Raw genomic sequence first — 26698 nt, 5'->3', positions numbered from 1 at the left:
TCGAACGCGGGACCTTGCGCTTGTGAGTCAGGCAGCAGAACCACTGTGCTAAATCCCCAGCTCAAAATTACCTTTTATTGAATAAAAACCTGCAATTATTTCTGTGAAATCAGTTCATCACCTCAGAGTAACTGTTATTTATTAAGGTTATAAATACATTGCCTTTAACACAGACAAAAGTCTAGCAGAGAAAAAAGCTGTTACATTGTATGCAAAATTAATAATGCTAAACAATTAAGCTTAAAAGACTAAAAGTGGACACCAAAGAAACCTTTTTATGGTTAAATGCTACCAAAAGTTTTCTATCCAGAAAGATGTCCCATTAAAGTTGGAAAGGTTTTAAACACAGGACCTCCAACCACAGCAAAATTGATCCACTTAAATATTTTTGTGTTTATTTTTATTGGTAAAAATTTGATGGAACCAATGTTAATTTCTTTATGTAAAGTAATGCAGACAGACTGAGAATTTGACTTTACCCATTGTGGTGTTTTAATACAGCCTTATTCCTGCATAATTTATAATAAGAATGTAAAAGCACTGAGTCAGATTTTCCCAATGTCCGTTGTTAAAGTGTGGAGGCAGAAAGAGCCAAGTACAGTGTATCCTCTTCCAGCCTTCTCAGCAAGAAAACTTCCAGAAAGGGCACTGCTTTTGCTGGGAACCACAATACACATCTGTAGTCCCAGCTGCAGGGGAGGCTGAGGCAGGAAGACTGCTCAAGCAAAGGGTTCTGGGCCAGCCTAGGCAACACAAGGTGACTCCATGCCAAGACAAAACAAACAAAAGGCACCATTCTATATGGCCTAAATCATTTTCTGTTTGAAGAAGTACAATTCACTACCTTCCCCTCTCCTCTTTAAAGGAGCTAATATTGGTTTACACATTTAAAAAGAAAAAGAAAAAGAAAAAAGAAATCTTGCTCCCGTAAACAGAAGAGAAAAGAGGACCTGGTACTCAAATTCAACCTTAACTCAAAATGAAATCTCAGCAACCATTCTTTAGTGCAAGATTTTAATCATGAATCTCAACTTTGTAATTCAAATTATATCAAAAGCAAATGCTCCCTAGAGATTTAATTTGTCTTTTTGGATATGAGATTAGATATGAGACTGTCACTTCCTACAGGTGACACATATAAAATGCTCTCAAGGAAATCAATGTGTCCAGATAAATGGGAATTAATTTTAATATGGTAATTAAACATAAGTCCAATACCATCAGAATCATTTGAATCATCGTTAGCCAAAGATTTTCCGAATTAGCTCATTAAAACAGTACTTCTTTCCAATGAGATAAAATGACTCGAAGTTCCAGTTTAGAACCAATTAAAGAATCCAGTACTAGAGGAAGTAATAAAATCAATCTGCTGTGTCCCAGTTGGGAGGGCGAGCCACAGAGGAGCGACTGGTCCTAATCAAGAACAAGGTGAAAAAGGAGAATTTACCAAAATGCTAACAAGAGAGTCCAAATAGAGGCTGATTTTACAAACCAACTACCCATCCCCAGATGGGTAAGACTCCTCAGATTCTTTCCTTTAAAAGAAAACATCCTGGAGCATCTAACTCAGTGTAGAAAACACAGAAAACAGCCCATCCCTAGTAGTACAAGAAGCTAGTTGGTAACAGATATGTGGGTTACATTTCCAAATTCTTAAATTCTGAAGTGTTTCTTCTTTTTGTGGGGGGCTTGGGTGTTTGGTACCTGGGATCGAACTCAGGACCTTGCTCTTGTGAGGTGCAGGCAGCAGCACCACTGAGGTAAATCCCCAGCCCTTGTAGTGGCTTTTTATCATTTTTGAACTGCCTGCCTAAAGGTGGGTAACCTGAAACAAGGATTCAAGGCCAAGCGACTCTTAGAGGTCCAAGAAGCACCAGGCAGGGAATGTGGCAGTGACACGGGAAATCAGGACAGCTGAGAGACCCAGGAGCGTCCTCCGACTCTGCTCACTGGCACTGGGGTGCTTACCAGACACTTGGCCGAGACTTCTTCATGTACACTGCGTTCACATCATCATGTAAGCACCGCTGGTACTGGGTATCAGTCTTCTCCCCCTTCACTTATATTTATTTAGCATTCAGGGCATCTACTAAGCTATAAAACATACAATTTTACCTTACCTATGCCTTTATTTCTCCCCTTGAGTCTACTTTATACTCTCAAATTAAGACACTAAGTATACTTGTATGTTGTAAGTTCTTTAACATCAACTTTACATCAATGAAGTTGTAAAACAAAAGAGAACAATAATGACAAAAGAAATTTGCACCTCTGATAGTGGCCATAATGGGCCGTAACATATGCATGAAAGGCGATGGACTTGTCCAGAAGCTCTTGGCCCAAGCCAGCATCCACGGACTCCGTTGTTATTAGAGCACAAAAGCCATTTAGGCAGTCTAAAACTACACACTGTCACAAAATAATGATGAGGGAAAGCACCAAAGCTCAAATTTAACTGGCAAGAAGCATTTTAAATGAAATGTTGCTGGGTAAATCTTACCAATCTTGACTAACGTAATCGCCTGACAAATTTTTTTTTTTTTGGTACCGGAGATTGAACTCGGATTCTTGCGCTTAAGAGGCAGGTGGCAGAACCACTAAGCTAAATCCCCAGCCCTCTCTCCTGACAAATTTTATTCTTTATAATTTCTTCCAAAACATAATTCAGAGAATACAAGAAATACGATTGAAATTAATGGGAGGGTAGCACTGGAGTTTCCTTGAAGTCAAGGGATTTATCTTCATTCAACATTCACACCAAATACTGAGTAAAGATGATCGATTAGACTTCCTGATCTAGCTGTAATAAATTTATTATTTTTAAGGAAAATAAAGGTGAAAAATAGGGCCGGGGATTTAGCTCAGTGGTTCTGCTACCTGTCTTACAAGCACAAGGACCTGAGTTCGACCCCCAGTACCAAAAAAAAGTGAAAAATAGACCAGTCCATTGCTGAAACTGTCTGGATGCTTTTATGATGGACTTGGAGGCCTGGCCATCTCTCACCAAGGGCGGCCCTAAACAAGCACCTTTGGAAGCACTGTGGAAAGAGAGTCCTTTCTAGTGGTAGGCTTGACATTGTTGTCAGGATCAAGCCATTCTACCAAAGCCACTGAACCACAAAACAAAGCCATCTACTATGCAATGCACCCAGTATTTTAAGAATCAGACCTCTCCAGTTACGGTAGTGACATCTAAATATTCACGCCTTTGTGATGCAAATCAGTGCTTCTCAAATAATCTGTGAGAGGGAAGACCTTGATTTTTATTACTTCCAGTCTGTCACCTACTGACACTTTTACACAATACACGTCAATAGGAGACATATGTCTGTGGCACTTCTCTCAGACCACACCGAAGGAACATGCACACAGTTATTCAAGACATATACCATACCTCTGACGTCCTTTCCAAAGCCCATTGAAGAAACTTTTTTGTCCACTTGTTCACCATTGTTTGATTTCTCCTTCATGACATCATCATCGGTCACAGCATCAACAGAAAACTTTTTCTTTTTCCTTTTCTTATGTCGAGGTGGAAGCTTTTTTGGAAAAGTAAACATTGGGAATATCACAAGAAACATTGCAATGGCACAAAGGAGGAATCCACTCCACCTAAAAAATCAGGAAATGTGAATAGCATTTATGGGTTTTGTTTTGTGAATGAGAACAAATTAGCAAAGTAGAATTTTTGTGGAGACAAAATTCTCCAGATAAAACTTTTACCTTTATGAGCTTAAAGCAGCCGAAAGCAATTGGATACACTGAGAAAATAAAATGACTCTCCCTTTCAGGCATCTAAATCCACCCAACAATTCTGCTAGCATTATAGTGATTTTTGGTTTTGTTTTGTTTTGTTTTTTTGAGACAGGGTCTCACTGTGTAGTTGAGACTGACCTGGAACTCACTATGTAGCCCAGACTGGTCTCGAACTCACAGCGATCCTCCTGCCTCAGCCTCCTTAGTGCTGGGATTACAGGCGCGAGCCATCACACCTGCTATAATGAATATAATAATCAAAACCCTGATTAGAATTACTCGATTATTTTTTTCCGGTACCGGGGATCAAACTCGGGACCTTGTGCTTGCGAGGCAGGTGCAGCACCGGTGATCTAAATCCCTGTCCCCTCACTCACATATTTTTAAGCAGCTATGTATTTTTTCTCCTAACACTCTTAGCCTTGTTACAATGTGAATTTTATAATAAATTTAATAGAAAAATAACATAAATTTGATAGCATACTTTTTAGACCAATATAGCCACTTTTTCTTAAAATAAAAATAATACCTGTGTCAAATGTACTTCTTATTTGTTTGTAAGTTTGGGTGCAAGGGATTGAATACAGAGCTTTGTGCTGCTAAGCACCTACTGTAGGGCTGAGCTACACCAAACGCATCCTAAATCACTAGCTGACCCTTCTCAGTACTCAGTGTAGCCGGAAGCCCCAAGACATTTTGACTGGGTCTTTGCCTTCACAAACTTACAACCTAGATGTAAGCAAGCCAAAAATATAAGAAACAATCCCCAAGAAGTACAAGGATATATACATACAATTAAGAGTTAACACCTGCCTCACAAGCGTGACTTCCCGAGTTCGATCCCCAGTACCAAAAAAAAAAGTTAGGTCATACAGTACAGACTATTAATGACATAAAAGTTCAGAGAGGGTAAATTAATGTGGGTCAGGAAGCATCCTACAGGTACACAGAACTAGAGCTATGATACACTCAGAATCCTGTCTTTAGGTTCATCTGAAGTTGCTGTGTTGCAGAGAATTCATGGCGAAAACAGAATAAAAAGCAAATCTCAGTGTTGGAGCCATGGTTTCTGCCCTGGGGCTTTCTACCTACGCAGTTCTCCACAGAGCAATTTCTCAGTCCCCTCTGGCATTTTCTAAGCAAGCAGAGGTCCCCAGTCCTACCTAATAGGGTTGCCACTTCTAACTAGGATCCTCAACTTCCAACTCCACTCTTGAAGCTTCAGCATTCAGAAAGATTTTTGTTCTCTGTATCAACCTATTTCCATCATTTGGAACCAAATGCAAGCAGCATTCTAAGCATTAATGATTACTTCAGTTCAGTAAGAATGCAAACCAACTGCTAAGTGAAAATTCATTTCTTAAAAATTTGTATTAGTGGGCCGGGGATTTAGCTCAGTGGTTCCACCGCCTGCCTCGCAAGCGCCAAGGTCCCCGAGTTCAATCCCCGGTACCAAAAAGAACAAAATTCTGTATTCGTACGTTTGTGATGCATGCACATTCATCATAGGGGATTGGTACACACACACCACATCTTAGTCCTTTTTAGTTGCCTTTCCCTCCCCCTCTCCCTCTGTTCTTAGATCCCCTTCCCATCTGCAAAAGGTCTATCTCCCTGTTTCCAATTGTCTATCTTTTATTTTATTCTTTAAATTACCTATACTTTGTGTTTCTCCTGTAAGAGAAGCCATAAGATTTTAACCTGTCTCTGACTTATTTTGCTTGGCGTTATGATCTCAAGGTGCATCCATTAATTCAATTAACTCAATCCAGGAGGAATAGATACCAACTGCTAAGTGGAAATTCACATTTTAAAAATGTCTCTGTATTAAAGTATTGTTATCAGCTGAGAAAGGTCTCGGTCTAGCTGAGAGAATGATTCCTAGAACTAGTAACTAGTAATCCAACACGTTACCTACAAAGATAAAGGTACCTCAAATAAGAATTTTAAAATTTTTAGAAAGGCTTTATTTTTAGAAGAGCACTCAGGGCAGACTTCTAGTCATCCCTATTATTCATAGTATTGTCACCGATCCAGTACCAGACACAGATCGCATATTCAAACATTTTGCCAAACAAATAAATTAAAAGATATCTGTCTGCAGGGAACACGCATACGATCATGTCTGGGTTTTTTAGAATGTGACTGCTCACCCACCTTACCCACTGATATTTTACTCAACAAACTCCACATTAAAGCGCCCCAAACCCAGACTTCTTTGTACCCTATCTTTACTACTTACTAACTAGGAAATCTTGGGGAAATTACTTTGTTTTTCCAAACTCGCTTTCTCATTTGAAAAGGGAGATGCTCAGAGTTGAATTACTTGCCCAAATAGGTTGATACAGAGAACAATAAGAGAATAGTAAGTAGTTTCTTGAGTCCTCAAATTAAGGTTAAGATGATGTATACAATAAGCCTAGTAAAAATGCTGGCCCCTAAATCCATAATTAATTCATGGTAGATAGTTCATTTGCTTGGGTTTTGTTCTTATGTACATCTGCCCTCAGCCTCTCTGCCTACCTTGCCTGCAGTCACGGGCCTAAAATTGCATGCAAACATTAAAAATTCATTCTTACAGCCCAAAGTAAGAGCCCATAACAGAAGAAGAGGAAGAATTATAGCAAACCAACAAAAATAACATAATAGTTTGAGGTTATTTCAAAGCAGAACAAACCAGCCCATATTCTTCCACTGTGGTTTCTAACAATAATGACATGCCACAGGACATACATAATGTCAGCTACAGAGGAGGCCGCAAGGAAAAGAGAAGACAGTGAGTATCACGTACTGGGAAAAGACACATCGATAACAGCTAACATGGAAAGGCCACAGCGCCTAAATCCTTTTCATCGAGTCTTACTCGAAACATTCATGAAGGGGGCTCAGTTTAATATACTGATCAACAGCTCTACCCTGGTATCAGTTTCTTATTCCAGTTCTTACTGACGGAAGTTTTGAGTAAGTAACTCAATGCCCTGAGCATCAATTTCCTCACCTGCAAAATGGGAATAATATCAGTGACCACATATGGTTGTAGAGATCTCAGTGAGAAGGTTTGTAAAGCTCTTAGTACAATGCTTGACAGACTGTAAGCACCCTGTCAATCTTAGTGTTATTCATCCACTCCGTCCTTCACTCTGTCAGCACATATTTATTGAAAGCTTATCATTGCTGCTTCTGAATAACTATGTCTTTACCCGAGGAAGAAATCTGCTACAAGTAGGTCTACTCAATGAACAGTTCAAATTCGTTTTTAAATAGACTCCGATCTATAGTTCTATACTGATCGTCTTTATCATTTATACAACTGATATTGAGCAAATGAAATGGATAAAATTACTTGAACATGGATTAAACTCAAAGGACAAATAGCACACACTGGACAGCAGGAGCAGGAGTCATATGTAAGTTTGTTTGCTGCTCACAGTGATTCTTTGAAATAGGTACAGCAACCTCCTTTTATGGATTTAAAAAACAACCGGGGCACACACAGTAGAAGCAATTCTCCAGGCCACATGGCCACTAGACGCACACTGGTACTTCAGCCTAGGGGAAAACAGTGCTAGGGTCGCATTCCAAGCAGCTCCCTTTTCCTACCAGTTGGGTAACGCTCACTGGAAAACACTTTAGGTGACTGCACAAGACTCTTATAAGACTAATGCTCCTTCCTCTTCTACCAGTCCTTCTCCCTGCCCACATGGGTTCTCCTCCCCCACCTCCCCAGTACTTCCTTATCACCGTGCCCTTCTCAGGCCATCTAACAGAATAGGGATATGTGTCTAGTACTCATAAATACATTTTAATAATTTTATTTTCTAATGACGAAAAAAAGTCCCTACTCTGATTTATTTCAAAACTGCAAAGCAAGCAGCTGAGATCAAGAATTTCATTATTAGTCAAGAACTTGAAAATCCTGCATTATTCCCCTCTGACGGGGAAGTCCTCCTGGTATGATTTGAAAATTCTACCAAGGCAAACTCATCTGGATCTCGGCACTTCCAGTTTCAATGAGGATTACTATGAAAACAAGAAACGTGACATCACTAAATTAATACTTGCCATCTGTCTTGAAAGTAGTGGCTAACATTATTTCTACCTACCCCAGAGTTATGAGGTCATTATAACAGAGAAAGCAAAATACTCTAAGCAATGCTCTAGATAGTGATTACTCAGTTGACAAATATAATCCTAAAATGGAAATATTCTCTTAGCCATAAAATGGAAATTTCTTATCAATATATCCTTACTACTAATCCATGTGTATACAAGCTGCGAAAGTGAGCCCAATTCATGTGAAATGAATTCGGGACACCATTATTTTGAGAAAGAGCTTTTGCAATCATGAAGAAATAACTTACTATATTCAAGTTGAGGACTGTGAGGAACCCAAACACAACCCTGGTCATGCACAATAAATAATACAAAATGGAATTCTCCCCCTGAGTTCTACATATGATTTATTTGGCAGGACAGTTAAAGTCCAGCAAATGAGAGAACAGCTGTTATCTCAGCACACGTGGGAAAACAAAATACTTCCAAAAAGAAAAGATTTGCTAAGAGCAGCCAATGGCAAAGTAAGGCTGGAGTTCTGGGCACAGGGGCAGAGTCATAAAGCAGAAATACAAACATAACAAGGAAATGAGAGGAAAGTGTTTTTTAAAGTCACCGAAAAGATCATGAAAGATATGATTAAAACAAACAGGAAGTCCTCTCACAACCTCAGCGGCCCTCTCCCTAGACTTTGCTGTAAAGGAAACAGCCCAATCCTACAAAATTCCAATCAAGACACCATCAACAAAGTCCCTGTATTAGTTTCTTATTGCTACTATAATAGTAGCGGCTCAGAAAACATAAGTGGGTTATCTCATAATTCTGGAGGTCAGACATTTATAATGTTGGCATTAGATTGTAGCTAGAGAGGAAACTATTTCCTTACCTTTCTACTTTCATTCCTTAGCTCACAGCCCCTTCCTCCATCTTCAGAGCACATCACTGCAAACTCTGATTTAACTATCTCCTCTGACTGTGGCCCTCCTCCCTCCCTCTTTCCTTTGATTAATAATGGGTGAACCAAAAATATCTAAAGTCATCTCCCCATCTCAAGATTCTGAACTTGATCACATTTGCCAAGTCCCTGTAACCACACATACGGTAACACATTTGTAGGCCCTGGGGATGAAGAAATGGCTATCCTCGAGGGTTACTATTCTGCCTGCCACCCAACCCTAGGAGACTTTTAGCTACTGTTAGTCTCTTCATTAAGAAAATTTTGAATACAAGAGTACTTATCTCTAACTATCATTAGTAAAAGGTGAAATGCAAAATTAAGAACACAGTCTTACCAGTTTCCAATGAAACGAGGGTCATTCTGGTCAAGGTGAACAGGATTTCTGGGATCGACATAAAAACCAATAAGAAGTCCACCTAATAAATATCCCACTGCAGGCCCAAGCGCTCCCATGACGTACATGATGGCTGAAAAGACAGAGGGGGAAATGTTAAATACAACAATATTTCGTGTAAGTGCTAGCAGTTCTGCACTCAGTCAAAATGCAGATGTGTCAGAATTAAACCCAAATAACTCCCAAAACGTCTCTGTTGACACTTGGGGTTTTTCGTTGTTGTTGTTGTTGTTGTTGTTGTTGTTTTGGTACTGGGGATTGAACTCGGGTCCTTGTGCTTGCAAGACAGGACACTGAACCACTGAGCTAAATCCCCGGCCCTACACTTGGGTTTTAAATGTTGCCTTTATCTCACTGTTACAGGCTGTCCTCCTAAGAGCACCAGAATCACCTGGACAGTTTATTGGTTGCTTTTATTTTGTTTTTTTAGTATACAGCATTGTCAAGCCTTACACCTCAGCACCACTGTATTCAAATTTCTAAAAGTAGATACCCAGGCTAGCTAATAAAGCAGACAATGAAGAACCAAGAGAAAAGGGGGTTTTTAAGTCTCAAGAAAAAAAAAACAAAAAGAAAGAAGGTATTCTTTGTCACCACTGGAAGATTCCAGCAGGATGAGGGAACTTATAAGGCTGGACCAGGCTCGATTCAGTCGAACTGGAGAAGCTGCCCGAAGGCCCTCCAAATACTAACATCTCTCCCACCACCATTTCTTGTTTCGTTTTGTTTTTGGTACCAGGGATCGAACTCCTGTCCTTGCACTTGTGAGGCAGGTGGCAGAATCGCCCACCACCATTTCTGAATCAAATAAGATGCACAATGTTTATTATCAAGGAATCTTATTTAAAAAGGGATAAATCTCCCTAAATGCCATGGTTCAGGAGGACCACATGGAAAGCACCAACCTCAGATGGACTACAACTTAATTTTTTAAAACACATGTCCAGGGGCCGGGGATTTAGCGCAGCGGTTCGGCGGCCTGCCTTGAAAGTGCAAGGACCCGAGTTCGATCCCTGGTACCAAAAAAATAAATAAATAAAAAATAAAACACATGTTCAAGGAGTCAGGTGAATACATGCCTCATGGTCAGTGAATCAAAAAGGTTGTCATTTTATTGGCCGCGGATTTAGGTCAGTAGTGCCACCGCCTGCCTCACAAGTGCAAGGTTCTAAATTCAATCCCCGGTACCAAAAAAAAGTATGCCATCAAAATGGGCTTATAGAAAACAACAATGACAAGGTCATTAACACTGCTTTATGTTTTGCATATTCCTATTTTCACTTCTGTAATTTAAAATTCTCAAATGTCATTTTTCAAATTTTGAGGTAGGACATAGAATTCCTTGAGAGTCATAGAAAGATTTAGCTATACCCCAACCCCCACTGTCTTTCCTACTAAATTCAGTTAGTTGGGGGACAAATCTATAAATAATTTTAAGGTGCTGTTGTGTACAAGGATGACAACAAACTCAGGTGATAACTGCTTCGCATTTCTATTGCCATTACACATTTGTAACCACTGAAAAAGTAAGACAGCTTCGCCATATCCTTTAAGCGCCACTATATCTACCAGAAAACAAACCAAAATAATCAGAATGGCTTCACCTTACTTTATCATCCATACCTCAATGCACTTTGAATAATCTGTGACTCCTGTTACTTATGAACACAGACAGGACAGTAATTTAACACTTGCTCTCACTTTTCACACCAGCACAAAAAGGAAAGTGTGGGGTTTAATTTACATAATGATCTCTTGTAACAATAAGACCTTCAGTTCTTCAACTTCTCCATCTGTGTTTAGAAATAGAGAAGGAAGGCCAAGCCTCAAGGAACTGGTACTGTTGGAAGCATGCTTTATATGAATATAATTAGAATTTCAATAAATATCTCGTTAATCTGTTCATAGCCTAGTCTGTAACTCAAGAATAGAAAGTACTTTTCAGGAGCAGGTACAGCATATGCATATGAAGACAGAAATTTATGTTTATACCTCCAGGCAAACCAGCACTATTTACAACTTAAAACTGTAATGAGTCCAAAATGTGACATGAATCATCCTCCAGAAATAGTTAGAGGCTGTCTTACAATCACAGGCAGGAAAAGGGTATTTCCGCCACCCTGTTTATGCCCAGGGGCTCTTGAGTGCAAACCTCTGAGAGTCAAGCAGAGCTGACAATTACCTAGCAAATGGAAAATTCATCAGATAACATTAAAAAAAAAACTTAGCTATTTTATAAAATATAGATAAAGCTTTTGGAAAATTCAGCAATGTAATCAGAAAGATGTATTTTCATTACATAGCAAGCACTTTAAGTCCAACAGAATCGCTCCCATACAGGCACACACCTCTTAACACGGCTCCACTTGGTAAATAAATCATCCTCTGAGCAGAAGTTAAGCCTTTCTGACCACTGAGTTAACATTTATTAATTGATTCCCCGATGGCTCTCATTCAGAGATTCGGGGGCACAAAGCATTGAAGCAAACGCACACCATGCACCAACTCTCAGGTGCTCCCCAGACGAAAGGGTCTCACTGCTCTTCCGGAGTCCAGGGTGGGACATACCATCCTCTGGCTACCGCTGCCATCTTCAAATCATGAGATCTTAGGCCTAAATTCAAGGTGAGAGAACAGGCCTGGAGCTGAGGCACCTCCGTTCCTTTGCTGGCCTCACCACACCCTCGCAGGGCATTTTTACCTGACTGTATCCTATCCATTCTTCAAGGCCCGACCAAGCCCAGCCTTGACAGTCTTCTGCCTCTCTCCTTAGAATCCCTGTAGCTACTTATCGTCTATTCGAGCAGACCCCATGCTTCATCGTACATCCCTACAGGTAAACAATTTTAAGTTTCATCCCCACTGGATGTACTTTTCTATATAAAGTATATATACTAGTCTCTCTCACACAGCTCACAGCGAATGCTTCAGGAAATCCTGTTAGATCTACCACCAAATCCTACCTGACACCCAGCCCCTTCTCTTCACTCTACCGACAACACCCTGGACCAAGTCACCATTGTCACTCATCAGGAATTACTGCAGGATTTCCAACCAGCATCCCTGCTGCCGCCCTTACTTCCCTACAATGTATTTTCAGCACAGTAGCTTTAATGACCTTCTAGAAACATGAGCCAGATCATGTTACTTCCTTGTGCACACCCTGCCATGGCTTTCCATCCCATCTCTGCCACAATAAAGGCCAAGTCCCTGCAGGCCAAAAGGACCTGCTCACACATTTGAGCGTGCGCACACCCCCCCCAAGATTCCTCAACTTCATCCTCTCCTGTCCCTCTCCTTCCTCCTTGGGCTCCAGTCTTACTGACCGCCTTGCTTGTTCATATTCACCTTTCCAGGAAGGTGCTCACATGAGGGCCTTGCACATGCGCTATGTGTGTGCCCCACTGAGAGCCTGAAACTGTCCTCAATTCTTCCCACCCCACTCCTGGCTTCAGTGCTCTCCTTAGCCCACATCACCACCCAATCCACTACAAATTCCTTTGTTCAACATCTTTACCATCTGTTCTCCCCACCTGAACCAGAAGCGCCCTGAGAGTACTTTTGTCCACTGCTGGGTCTCTAGTGCCCTCACAGTTCAGAAGATACATAGCCCAGATTTACTGAGTGCTCAGTGCTCTTCCCCTGTCCTCCAAAATTCATGTGTTGGAAGCCTGGTCTCTAATGCAGCAGTGTTTTGAGGCAATTGGGTCCTGAGGACTCTGCCCTCAGAAATGGATTAATCCATTCACAGATTAATGGGCTATCCTGGGAGTAGCTTTGTTGTAAAAGTGAGCTTGCTCTCTGCCACAACTTCTGTGTCCTGTGACTCTCAGCCATGCTGAATATGCGAGAATATTCGCATCAGATGATAATCAGATACCATCCTCATGCTCTTGAGCTAAATAAACCTCTGTTCTTCAGAAATGACCTGGGCTCTGGTGTTTTGTTCTAGCAACAGTGCATGGGCTAAGATGATCCACGAATATTTTGCTGTCATTACCAACAGTAGATGTCTGTGATGAAACTCTTCTTCGGTGTACATCATCTCTTGAGATCTCAGCTAATGAGCAAAGGCACCAATTCATGTTTCACATACTGAAATTAATGGTTTCATGTGTTTTAACTGTGTCTCATCAGATCTTGGTATACCATCCTTGGTTTTCTCATGATGAAATATATTACTATTTAACTTGGGGGGGTGGGGGTACCAGGAATCAAACTTGGGCCCTTGTGTCTGCAAGGCAAGCGGAGGAACCATTGAGCTAAATTCCTGGCCCTAATGAGCTACTTAGCATAAGTATAAAAAGAAGTTCCAATCTTCTCCCTATGCCCCAGCAGATCATCTTACATAAGCCCATGGGTGTGCACTCTCCCCTTTGAGAGGACACTTAATCACTTCATTCATTTGAGATTAAATATGCCCTATTTTTTACTTCTGCTTATCATTTCATTTGTATTTTATCAAGAAGCTTTACATCCTGGACAGCGGGAAAAATGTCTAGTAACTAATGGTTAAGGCAAAGATTCCAAAACCAGGTTTTCAAACCCAGCTGCAATTCTTACCAATCGGTTGGCCATTATTAACAAGTTTTTTAACATCTCTGAGCCTCGGTTCCCTGACCTGAAGCAGATACAACAGAAGAACTAGTTCACAGGATTATCTTAGGCACTGAATGAGTCGATACTTGCAAAATATGTGGGTTGCCTGAAGCATGGTATATTTAAGAATAAGGGCATTATAAGTGTAAGCTGTCTGGTATTACTATTTTATGTTACGCAATACACAGTTTAGTGTTTGGGCCAGGGACTAATGTTTATGGACTAATCACATACCATTTTGATCAAAAGAATGACTCTGTTCCTTATTCCCTACCCTATGCCTCTGGTTCTTCCTTTGTCTGGATCTGCCCCTCCAGCCATGGTAGGACCTACAGTTTTTCCATCAAAGGAATGTCCCATCACTTGTCATTAGTCGTAGACTTAAGTATTGTATTTGTTTGCTCTTGCTGCTGGGTGGGGGGGAGCCTAGAACAGTCATGGCAAATGTTTTAGAGCTTTCAATGATACCCAACGTCCGGCTGCAGTACACACACCACAGCTTCACCACCACTGGCCTAGAGGCCCAAATAATGGACACTGACTCTCTCACAGCTCTGGAGGCTACAGGTCCAACATCAAAGCAGCCCCAAGGCTGGTTGCTGATGAGATTGTTCCTCCTGGCAGTGTCCTCACATGGCTTTTCTCTGTGTGATAAGAGGGCAAGCTCTGGTGCCTCCTCCTCTTCTTACAAGGACACCAGTCCCATCAGACTAGTGCCCCACATTGTGACCTCATTAAATTTACCTCCCTGAAGGGCCTGTCTCCATGTGCAATCACACTGTGGGCTCAGGCTTCAACATCTGAGCTCTGGGGGGACACAGTTCAACCCATAAGAGACAAAGAAGCACCTGCAGCCACCTCGTTCTTCACTCCCTCCTCCTGCTATCCCTTCATACCTCAGCCAACATTTCTCTCCTCACCTTCACCCTTGCCTACATCCGTTAGCTGTGGACATTACTACTTCACAGAGGAAATCCTTTATGCACTCAGTATGCTGATGACTTCCGGTAACATCCCTTCAGACTCGCGCCAGCCTCCGGTCTCTGCTTCGTGTGTGCTGGCCCCCTGCCCATTCCCTATTCCTTTCTTCCAGAACCTCCTTCGCACCACTGGGCCTACAGCTAGCTCAGTGACTCCCTGCGTGCTACACTCCCATCCTTCAAGGCCAAGCTCTTGAATGAGGCCTCCCTCTGACCTACCAGGCCACCGGAAGTCTGTCTTTAGAATTCGCATCAAGTATCACCTGCACTCTTGCTACACACCACCCATCACCCATTTCCTCTCCTCTGATAGGTCAGGCACATCTTGAGGGCCAGCAATCTGAACTATAACTTTTAAGACTCTCCCCAAAACCCAAACAAAACACAGAACTGTTGTTGACACAGACTTAGATAGAATAGGAGGCACTGAGACCGCAATAGAGCAGGGAATATAAGCAAAGTCCCTGGAGTCAAAAACTGCATCTGGTTAGATGGCCTCTCAAAGTTCTAAGGCAGGGCGGAGGATTTAGCTCAGTGGTTCTACTGCCTGCCTCACAAGCATAAGGTCCCAAGTTCAATCCCCAGTACCAAAAAAAAAAAAAAAAAGCCCTAAAGCAATCATATGCATGAAGTGCTTAGCACATAACATTAAAGAAATATTAAGCTACATTTTATATTGTCTATGATTACCTATTTATTCTCTGATAATATTAATTTATAGACCAAATACATATATATTTAACAAGATATACTCAACAGCTTTAGATATTTTAATATAGACAAATTAATAAATTAAGTCACTGAAGTCAATATGTTTGATCCAGGAGTTAGTTATTACTATGGGGGTAGGGAGAGAATATAAAGGTATTTCTTTCCTTTCGGAAAGGCCGGTATGAAGTATCTCGGAAGTTGAGTATATGCCTATACCTGTAATTATTCTTTAAAACAAAAAATACTTAGAGCTTTTTCTAACACCTATAAAATACAATATGGATTATTTTATAATATGGTTTTATTATAGAGGAAATTCCAAAAAGTACAAAAAATAGATTGCTTAGAAAATCACCCACAATATCTACCACCCAGAGAATAACAGTAATAGTACAGGTTGACGCCCTTAATCCAAAAATCTAAATTCTGAAATGTCCCAAAATCCAAAACACTGCTTCCATCCCCAGTATTTCAAATAAGGAACACTCAAACTGTTAACACATAATTTATAGCACTCATATACTATATACACTTTTGAATTCACTGGTATTGTACAGCAATTAACAATGTTTTTTCATGTAAACATCTCAAACTTTTCCTGTCACATTGTTCTGTATATTTGTTATAGCTAAGTTACCTGTCATTCATTGCCTGGCTACACCAAACTTCATTTAATAATCCCGTGGATGCTGCGTTTCATGATCATAAATGTCTGACTGAGGTTATTCTTCTAAAAATGGTATTGAGCCCATCTGAAGCTTTGTTATTCATATGCTGCAGAAACTAAGACTGCATATTCTGATCAGCTGGAACCTGTCCTCCTACAGTGCTCTCCTGGACTTCTTCAACCCCGTCAAGGCCAAAACGTCCATCCCTGATGGGATTAGAACATGCTCTTCCTATACTCACTACTTGGGAAGCTGAAGTAGGAGGATCACAAATTTGAGGCCGGCCTGGGCAGCCTGTCTCAGAATAAAAAGTAAAAAGCACTAAGAATGTGGCTCAGTGGCAGAGCTCCCCTGGGTTCCATCCACAGTACAGTCATCAATCAGTCCAACAGGCTCTTCCTCCATCATCCCAACAGCCAACTGGGCTGCACTGGCAATTATCTCAAACAGGATTGCTCTTCGGCATGAATTCCGGGCCAGCTTTCTGAGGACTACAGTCTGTGTTGGATGACTCAATCTGCCTACAACCCATGCTCCGGATTCACAAAAAAATGACCCCAGATGTTTCGAATGGTTGGGCAGCCAGCTGCAGTCTCACTGAATTTGGGGAACCAAGAGCCCAGTCAAAAGCCGCACAGACCCTAGTGTGGTGGAGGGCTGCGGCCACCTCCTTCCTGACCTCACACCCTACAGTGCTGAGAAGCACACAGAACTCACCCCCTCGTCTACAGGCTCTGGAACATAAGGCAGCGGGGCAGGGAGGGGCACTGCACACACACGGCCCCTAGGGAGAAACCCACAATCCTATCACCCAAGGCTCAGCGGATAGGTGCAGCATGCACCAGCAGTGCACTGTGGGCCATGGGAGTGGAACAATTTGTTATGATCAGCTGGGGAGGGAGGAGCGAGAAGGCTGTGTGGAAAAGATGACTTCTGACACAATCCTCTGGGGATGGAGGAAAGAACACCAGAGACTGAGCCTTCCATCTGGGCAAAGGTACACAAGTCTAAAGTGTGTGTTTGGGGAACTGCAGCTACAGAGAGACAAGGAAGTGACCGCTGTGTCCCCACCCTGGTCCCATGCTGGGGACTCTGCACGGAGCCACACGCGAGCTGCCAGACCTTCTCCTCTGAGAACATGAAGAACCGCCAGAAGCTAGCTTTTTCTGGCTTTCAGTGGCATTTAGAAATGCTGTCTTCCACCTGACAGGGAGGAACAGGGCACTTCCATGGTGGTATGGGGGGCAGGCCCCAGCATCTGGAACGGTCAGTCAGGCTGCTGGTCCTTGGGGTCTGCTGGGAACTTGCGTCTTTCTCCCTTTCCCTCCCTCTCTCCTTCTGCACCAGTCAGTGGGCTCATATCAGACTGCAGAGTAGAATGCTGCTGCCAGAGGCCTCCTCCCACACCATTCTCTTGCTGTCCCTACCTCCTGGGAGGAGAAACAATTTCCCCTTCTCATTTATTCTCTTCATGCATGGGCAGATTTTACACCATGAAAGAACAACTACCTTCAGCTGAGGTGGACATCTTCTCTTCCTACCTATAGAGCTCCTAACCCCTTTCTTTTGACAAAAGCGACTCTATTTCTTCTGCACACAATTTTTTGGTAGATAAGTGATCAATCAACCCAGGCCAATCAGCTGCTCTTCTCCCCCCAGCCCCATGTCCACGAGGCTCACACTCCCTTACTCCTTCCAGATGTACAGAGAAGCCATGGCTCCCCAAACGTCTACACACAGCATCCAACACCTGCTGCCCTCACTCATCTCCCCATCCTGCTGGAGTTTTCATTACATCGCGTCCACAACACAGACGGGCACTTACTGGATTTGCCCATTACCCGTCTCTGGAATGCCGCTTCCGAGAGAACAGAGGCTGCTCACTTCACTAGTGCCCCATCAACACCTGTGCAGCGCAGCCCACACGCATGGACAGGACGTGTTGAATGGAGACACAAACTCGGGGTCTTGAGTGAAATGAAAAAAACAGCTGAAGCTCCATCCTTTCAGGAGAGCCTTGAAGAGTCAGCCTTGGGGTCCCGCTCCCTAGAGCCCTGGGGCTGCCTGTCCTGGTGAGTCAATACCGTCCCTGATGTATAGAGTTGTTTCTTGTGGTTCACAGTCACAGAGCCCCGACTCTGGCCCATGCCAGGCTCGAGCCTCCTGGCAGCTGGCCTGGACTTGCTGCGCCCTCGATTGAACTTGGTCTTTAATCTATCAGCCTCCACTTCCAAGCCACTCACCAGTCCCAACTCCACACTGCTGACCGTCCAGTGGCTTCCCTACTTTCCCTCTGGCCTGGGAACTTCCTTCTCAGCCACTCCATGTGGCCACAAACAATCTTGAGAATGATGCTGCCAGTAGTTTAAGGGATAAGCGTAATTTGTGTCCAGGTTGAAGGCTTGGGCTTGCACCTAGGAAGGGGCCCAGAGTAACCATGCTGTGTGCATGGCTACGTCACTCAGATGACTATTAAACCTGGTATGGGAGGCAGTGACAGCAAGCTATAGTCTTGCCTATGTTTGATGACACAGCTACTGCAGGTAAGTGGCAAGAAAAGCAACCCAGATACCAACTCTCGTTTAACTTCCATCACTCTTTGAAAAACAGCCAAAATCCTTCATTGCATCAAAGCACTACATTTTAAAGAAAATATTCCTTTGCTCATTTCTGCTGCTCACAAGGATGGGCAGATAAGGGGCCATCAATCTCAGTTATTTTGAGCAGTGATTTTTTTTTTCTTTTAAATGATTCAGTTACTTTGACACAGGCCTGACAGCAAAAGCCCAGCTGCCCTGGCAGTGGGGGAGTGATCTATCACTATGCTGAAGCACAAAGAGAGAGTCTCAGGCCATGGATGGGCGGACGGGAGGTGCTCAAGGAGAGTCGCGGCTTCTTCCTCACTACCACAGCGAGAAATTGTTGGTTCAAACTCACCATCTGCCTTTGGAAATATTTTGGAAATAATCTGAAAATTATTTAGGGTATGATCTGTGCCCTAAAAGGGAATGCGTAAGTGTACACACAAGCACCCAGTCGGACTTAATCCATGTCTGGGGGATGGAAGAGGAGAGCGATGAACAAGCTAGGACTTCAGAGCACCCCACTGGCCTCCGTGGAGCAAGCATCATCAGATTCTCAGCAAGAATCACAGCAAGGCTGTCGTAGAGGCATGAAAACAGTAGTCCCATTTTTAAAATTCTATTTGGGAGCAAAAAAATTAAAGTTTTATGAAAGTTTCATGGATTCTCTGATAACACAAACAGGACATATAATATGAGATAAATTAAAACATTAAGGAACCCATGAAAAGCTTTAACCTCAGGAATAATTTAAGAAATAGAAACTACAATGAGATACAATGCTAGTCAATACCAAAGACTGAAATACGATAGTTTTCACTGCAGGTACAAAGGGAAACATTTTTGAACAGTCACTTTACCAAAGAAGATAAGTGGATAACAAATAAGCACATGAAAGATATTCAGCATACTTAGAGAAGTGAAAATTAAAACCTCAATGAGATACTATTAAACTCCTATTCAATTGTTAAAATTAAAGACAGAGGCCCGGGATTTAGCTCAGTGGTTTTACTGCCTGCCTCAAAAGTGCAAGGGCCTGAGTTTGATCCCCAGTACAAAAAAAAAAAAAAAAAAAAAAAAAAAAAAAAAAAGATAAAATAAAATTAGATTAAAGACAGACAATACTAAGTGTTCTCAAACTTTTGAAATAACTAGACCTCTTAAACACAGCTGGTAAGAATGAAAAATAGCACCAACACTTTGTAAAATATTTCGGTAGTACCTTAATAAATAAATTCAACGGCTAGCCGTGGTGCTGTATGCTTGTAATCCCAGCACTTGGGAAGCTGAAGGAGGAGGATCACCATGAGTTCAAGGCCAGCCTGGAGTTCTAGGCCAGCTTGATCCACATAGTGGGACCCTGTCTCAAAGAAAAAAAAAAAAATACAAGTTCGACATACACTTATGTGATTCAACTATTCGACCCTTATGTAGGTATTTTCACAAAATAAATGAAAGCCTATGTCCATGCAGACAGAAATACAAATGCTCATAGCAGTTTATTTGCAGTGGCTGACACTAAAAACAAGCAAAATGTCTATCTACAGGTGAACATATAAAGGAGTATATTCATACAATGGAACACTGTTTAGCAGTCCAACAGAATGAAATACGGAAACATGCCAGAACACAAGCAAATCTCAAAATAATCATGCTGAAAGAAAGCATGCATGAAAGAGTGCAGGGCTGGGGGTGTAGCTCAGCGGCACCCGCACAAGAAAAGATTAAAAAAAATAGAGTGCATATTTAAAGATACTCATGAAAAAAAAGAGAGCTCCCGAACTGCGACAGAAAGTGACAGGAATGAGGGATGGCGTGCTGTGCTGAAGGCTGACAGATGTGAAATGGCTTCAGTGTTAGACAGGACCCAAGTCGGATCACAGGGACAGAAGACAGAGGCGAAGGATTTTTCCCCTTGCATCATGGTTCAGTTCGGCGGACAGAAGGATCCTCGCTGGGCTACTCTGTTTACAGTCACCGCAGTATCAAATCCAACTGCGCTAGCTCAGTAGCCATCTCTCCTTGAAGAGTCTCCTACTCCTCGTGAACAGGAAAACAGCATTGGCAGCAACAGGTTTTACCACACACACGCGAGCAAACTGTCAGGTAAGGCAAACTGCGGCACTGCAGCCACTGCATCGCAGCAGCAACCTCAGCAGGCGGTGGACAGTGTGCGGCAACAGTTACAGCAACCCCAGCGGACCCTTGCGACATAGACAGCTGTTGCTTCACGCTCGGCAAGCTTCAGCCTGTCTACTCCTCAGCCCTCGGCACAGACAACTGTTAATATAACTCACGCCCACACAGTGAGCACAAACCCAACCTCAGAGCCAACGCATTTGCACAGGAGCTGTTACAAAGCTACGTGATACATTTGGATTTATGGATGAAGACGGATTCTTTCGGCTCAGTGCTGTCAAAGGGAAACTGAATAGCGGTGGAAGCTACTCCTGATCCCAATATGCCTTTTAAATGGAAGGCTCAAAGAATTCAGGGCCGGGATTTGACTAAGAGGTTCCACCCACTGCCTTGCAAGCACAAGGACCGAGTTCGATCCCCAGTACCAAAAAAAAAAAAAAGAATTCAAAGACCCTAATCAGAGTCAGTCCCAAGCCCAGCCTTTACTGAAGACTCCGGCTGTTCGTCAGTCAATGGCACCGCAGCCCACGAGCTCAGCCCCAGCCGCAGTCACTGCTGCAGGCCCAGATTTCAGCAGCTCGAATGACACCACTGTTGCAGACAACGCCACAGCAGAAAGCTGGTTTGTGGCAGCTTCTTGTTCAGATAGTTCCACAGCCACAGCCAGCACGAAGCTTAGATCTACCATCTAGATTTTGAAGAAGGAATGACAAAAGGGGATCGAGTGCCTAACAGAAAAGATGTGATCAAAGTCATGAAAAGGAGAGAGAAAGATGCAGATCCAGAGAAATATCACCGCAGAGGAAACGGTTCCAGGAGAGGTCACCCCAAAGAGACAGAACAATCACCTAGGAGGGCCGGGGATTTAATTCAGTGGTTCCACCACCCACCTTGCAAGTAGAAGGACCCGAGTTCGACCCCAGGACAAAAAACAAAACAAAAAAAGAATGATCACCTAGGACCGTTCCACGCGCTGTTCCCCACTACACAGTATGGTTTTTCAAAGTATTCTTTAGACGGTCCTAGTTGTGACGTAATGGAACTGAGGCACTGTTACCAGATTGTGTGTGTGTGTGTGTGTGTGCGCGTGTGTGTGTGGTACCAGAGATTGAACTCAGGACCTTGTGCTTGCAGGGCAGGCACGGTACCACTGAGCTAAATCCCCAGCCCTCCTAGTGACTTTTTTGATGCTCAGTTTACATGGGTGGATGTTCTCTCTTTGTCTAGACTGCTTCAGTTGGGAAATAACTGCAATTTCTATGTAAGTCACAGAGTAGAGTCCTTAGAAGAAGATAGGCTGTTCTCGATCCTCCAGATGCTACGCTTACATAGCACAAATGTAAGGCTGAGGGGGCAGCCCTAGCACGGAAGGTTTGCATCATAAAATCATGTTCTCTTGCTGAAGACCTGCAAGAACTTCGGGATGGATATGTTAGGTCTTTGGTGGACATGAAAAACAAGGACAAAGCCTTTCATGGAAGCCACCAATGTCCTTCACTGGATGGGCCAGACCTAGAAAAAGACCTCTGTGTTGATACAACTGATACTCATTGTTGTAAGGCTGACAGGAATTGATCTAAGTGTATGCTCACAACGGCAGCATTTTGCAAAAATTTGTTCCCACTGCCCCAGGGAGCCCCACAAAGGGCATACGGTTACGGCCCATTGAAGCCAGTGGTTTTATTTCTCATGGGTGTTTGGCATCACCTTCCCAGGCACTTAGAGCAGGAAACTCTCCTGAAGTTCCAAGCAGCAGCTGCTCAAGAAGCTTCGGTGTGAACGCAAGGAGGCCAATGGAGTACAGGGAGAAGAGAAAGATGGTGGTGAAGCTAAAGAAATTTCCAGGCCTAAAACAAAAGAAATTTCCCCTCCTACCCATTGGTCTAACCTGGATCCAAAGCCACTTCTCCGAAAATGTTTTAACAGGTAACCTATGTAGAATAAAAGTTACAAACCAGGCATGGTAGCGCACACCCATAATTCCAGCAATGTCAAAGGCTGAAACAGGAGAACCCAAAGTTTGAACCCAGTCTAGGCAATTTAGTGATTTAACAAGATCTTGTCTCAAAATTTTAAAAAAAAGAAAAAAAAGGTTAGAGATGTAGCTCAGTGCAAAAACCCTTGGTTCAATCCCAGCACTGGGGGGGGGGCGGAGATTAGAACTCATTTACAAATAAACATCAAGGAATGTTTTAGTTGAACTCTAATTCATGCTCAAGTACAGCAACATTATCACTATTGTTTAATGACTACCTTCCAGAAACTACACGAAGCATTTTACACCGTTTGTGACTGCGCATTCCATATCCTTGGTGCTATTCAACAGTAACAACTTAATGGGGGGAAAATTATATATGTGTCTTTCCGGATTTAAAGGTGAGAAAGTTGAATCCCAGGCAAGTGAAGGAGACCAACAATTAGTAAGTGGTAGAGCCAAAATTAGAACCTGGCTTTGTCTAAAACCAAAGCCAAAATTAATCATATAACAGCAGAAAATCTCAAAATATTTTGGAACTGTTGGTAACAAGAGTCTTAAGAGCATTCTTAATAAAATGCTCATCATTTATATTCTTATCTCCAGCTCCATCACTAATGGGCTGCCACAGGATGGCCGGAAAATGTACATTATCTGAAAAATACATTCCAAATATGCTGCATGACATTTTCTTCGGTAATTATGTTGAAGACACAGAAGAGGAGAGCAGCTATTTAAATTTTTATCTCGTGGGAAGGTTAAGTCACTGCCAGGAAGTGCTTTCCAGGTAAACAGGCATAGGTGTGACACAGTGATTCCAGCCTTGTGAAGAGGCACGATCACCACAGGGAAGACCCCAGGCCAAAGAGACACCTCAGCACAAGAGGGGTAATGTCATATACCAGTGTCCCTATGGTCACTGGCATCACCATGGTCAACTATTGTATTTTATAGACAGTTGAGTGATACAAATCTTTTAGGACACCTTTAATGAACATGTTACCCATTGTCCCTTAATCCAAGGAATTCATCTAGTACAATAAGATTCTTTTTATTTTTGTTTTGGTTTTTGGCAGGTACCAGGGATCAAATTCAGGACCTTATGCTTGCCTGAGACAGGTGGCAGAACCACTAAACTGAATCCTTGGCCCCAGACTACTTGTATTACAGGTCATTGTAAAGCTTATTCTTATATTTAGAGAACTACTGTTAGTCTGGAGAGATAAAAGATTAGCACATACAGAAACTTTCTGTGGAAGATAATGTCACTGTCTCTATTTAAAGCATTTTCCTTCTTAACCACTTTATAGATGAAAAGGTCTCATAGATGATCCCTGAGTCTTTGTTATTTAACAATAAGAAAGGTTATTTTTAAATAGTTTTACTAAGTATACCTAAGATTTTCGTGTTTTCTCTATCACATGGCATTTTAACTTATAGTAGTAACTTCCCTTTCGGAAAGTAGGAGTAGTTTACAGTCTACTCTCATGACAAGGAAATATGAACCAAAAAAAAACAAGCTATTTTCAGGTGCTTTGTTCTAAACTAAAAGGTCATGATCAGTGTCCCAGGTGCAATCATGATGCAGTTAAATACTCAAGTGGTCCATAAGAACCTTGGCTGTAGGACCACATGTCTGTTTCGGTCTCTGTTAGGAAGCAGCTCTCTGATTCTAGAAAAGTTACTCAGTCCCACTCAATGGATGTTCTTCCTCACCTATAAATAGAGGAGCACAGTTTATCTACTTCCGAGTTATGGAGGAGAGTAAATGAGACGGTGCACTAAGTGAGCAGTCAACATCAGCTCTCCCAGTTACACTATCATTCTCTATTACACCTAGCTTCATAGTTAAAATTTGATTCTGAGATAATACAAAATTTTAAAGTACTTCAGAGCCACCAGAAGATGGAATCATTTCAGTAGCAAGTGTGTTTTATGGTTTCCAGAAACATGGAATTTGCTTACCTGGTTTTCCAATAACCAGCATTTTCAATTAACTACAAGACTGTATTCCTGGATCATTAATCAGGCAGTAGTTTTTGTGTTAAGAGTAATGAAATAACTTGTATTGAATATTATGAGTGATAGAGTCATTCCTCTTCCTGAATAGTGTGTGCTCTATGTGTGAAAGAGAATGCATATAAAAGATAACCAGAGTGGATATGTGTCATTGTGCATTTAACCAAACCTGTAAAATCTATACAAGAGTGAATCACCTGTGAACTATGAGCTCTGGGTGGTGACAGTGTGTTACCGTGAGCCCATCAGTCATAATAAATCTAGCACCCTCGTGGCAGGTGTTTCTGATGGGCGAGACTGTGCGTCTGAGACCTGGGGATTACGGGAAATCTCTACGCCTTTCTCTCAATATTTCTGTGAACCAGACACTCTAGAAGATAAAGCCTTAAAAACAAAGACTAGACCACAGTTGGGGAGAAAATATTTGCAAGACATGTATCTGAGAAAAGACTTATCCTGGTATGAATAAAGAATGCTTAGAACTCAGTAAGATAATCAAAAAGTTAATACAAAAGTAAGCATAAATTTAAACAGACCCTTTATGAACAATTACTGAGATAGTAAACAACCCATAAAAAATGCTCAACACTGTTATTTTTTAGATGAAATGAAAGCAATCAGAAACTACTACTATACCATAATGGCTAAAATTAAAGACTGTACTAAGTAATGGTGCAAAGGTGAAACAGCTAGAACTCTCATGCATTGTAGATGGAACTCAAAATGGTACAGCCATACTGCAGAACAGCTTGGCAGTTTCTTATAAAAGTAAACATGCATTTATGATATGACTCAGCAACTCCATTCTTAGGTTACCCAAAAGGACTTAAAATATATGTTCAAGCTGAGCGTGGTGGCGCATGCCTGTAATCTCAGCACTTGTGAGGCTGAGGCAGGAGGATCGCTTCAAGTTCAAAACCATCCCAGACTACATAGTGAGTTCAGGGCCAACCTGAACTATGAAGTGAGACCCTGTCTCAAAAAAAAAAAAAAAAAAAAAAAGTTGGGCCGGGGGAGGTTCGGTGGCCTGCCTTGCAAGTGCAAGGACCCGAGTTCAATCCCCGGTACCAAAATAAAAATGTTCATACATTAGTAATAGAGAGCATCTTATGTGCTTACCTGGGGCAGGGGAGGAGTGGGTTTCATAGTGACATAAGCAATCACTTTTGAGCAATGGAACTGTTGGTGTCTGACAGTAGTGCTAATTACATAACTACACACATTTGTCCAAGCACACCAAAATACATTCTTAAAGTTGATAAACTTTATGTCTGTGGAAAATTATATCTCAACATAGTTAATGCAAAAGTGTGGTAATCAGAAATACAAGATAATCTACAGTAATCGCTAAATAGTGATTTTAATAAGAATCAAAAGACATGAACATGATCAAAACCACATTGTCCTTGAAATGGACATCAAAGAAATAGGCCTGAGGATCAGTGGAACAGACTGCAAGACACAAAAACAAATGCAGATGTACTCATCTACCTCATCTTTGACAAAGGAGCTGACCATCCTCAGTGGAGGAAAGATAGCCTCTTTAATAAATGGTGTTGGAAAAACTGGATGTCAACCTGCCACAGATTAAAATTAGACCCTTATCTTTTGCCATGCACTAAATTAAAATCCAAATGGATTAAAGATCTAAATATTAAAACAGAAACATTAAACTTGCTGGAAGGTAAGTTAGGCAGAACTCTGGAAGACATTGGTATAGGAAAAGACTTTATGAACAAATCCTCAGTAGCACGGGAACTAGCAGATAGAATCAACAACTGGGATCTCATCTTACTAAAAAGCTTCTGTACTTCAAAAGAAACCATCAGCAGAACTAAGAGACAATCTACAATGTGGGAAAAAA

At 42.0% G+C, this 26698-nt stretch overlaps 1 protein-coding gene and 1 pseudogene across 1 annotated transcript in view; one reads left to right on the top strand and one right to left on the bottom strand.

Moving 5' to 3' along the window:
• Nucleotides 1-26698, bottom strand: part of Slco5a1 (solute carrier organic anion transporter family member 5A1) — a 133475-nt gene that overhangs the window by 65004 nt on the left and 41773 nt on the right. Inside the window, exons 2-3 of the mRNA XM_019205232.2 lie at nt 9102-9234; nt 3395-3612 (exon numbers count right to left, since the gene is read on the bottom strand). Of these exons, the coding sequence (XP_019060777.2) occupies nt 3395-3612; nt 9102-9234 (351 nt within the window). The remainder of the gene's footprint in view (nt 1-3394; nt 3613-9101; nt 9235-26698) is intronic.
• Nucleotides 20624-23473, top strand: LOC104851719 (annotated as a pseudogene).

This window comes from Fukomys damarensis, unplaced genomic scaffold (genome assembly GCF_012274545.1).
Source record: "Fukomys damarensis isolate Sample0158 unplaced genomic scaffold, DMR_v1.0_HiC HiC_scaffold_5, whole genome shotgun sequence".
Classification (NCBI taxonomy): Eukaryota; Metazoa; Chordata; class Mammalia; order Rodentia; family Bathyergidae; genus Fukomys; species Fukomys damarensis.
Note: the sequence above shows the minus strand (reverse complement) of the source record. Positions and strands in the feature narration are given on the sequence as shown.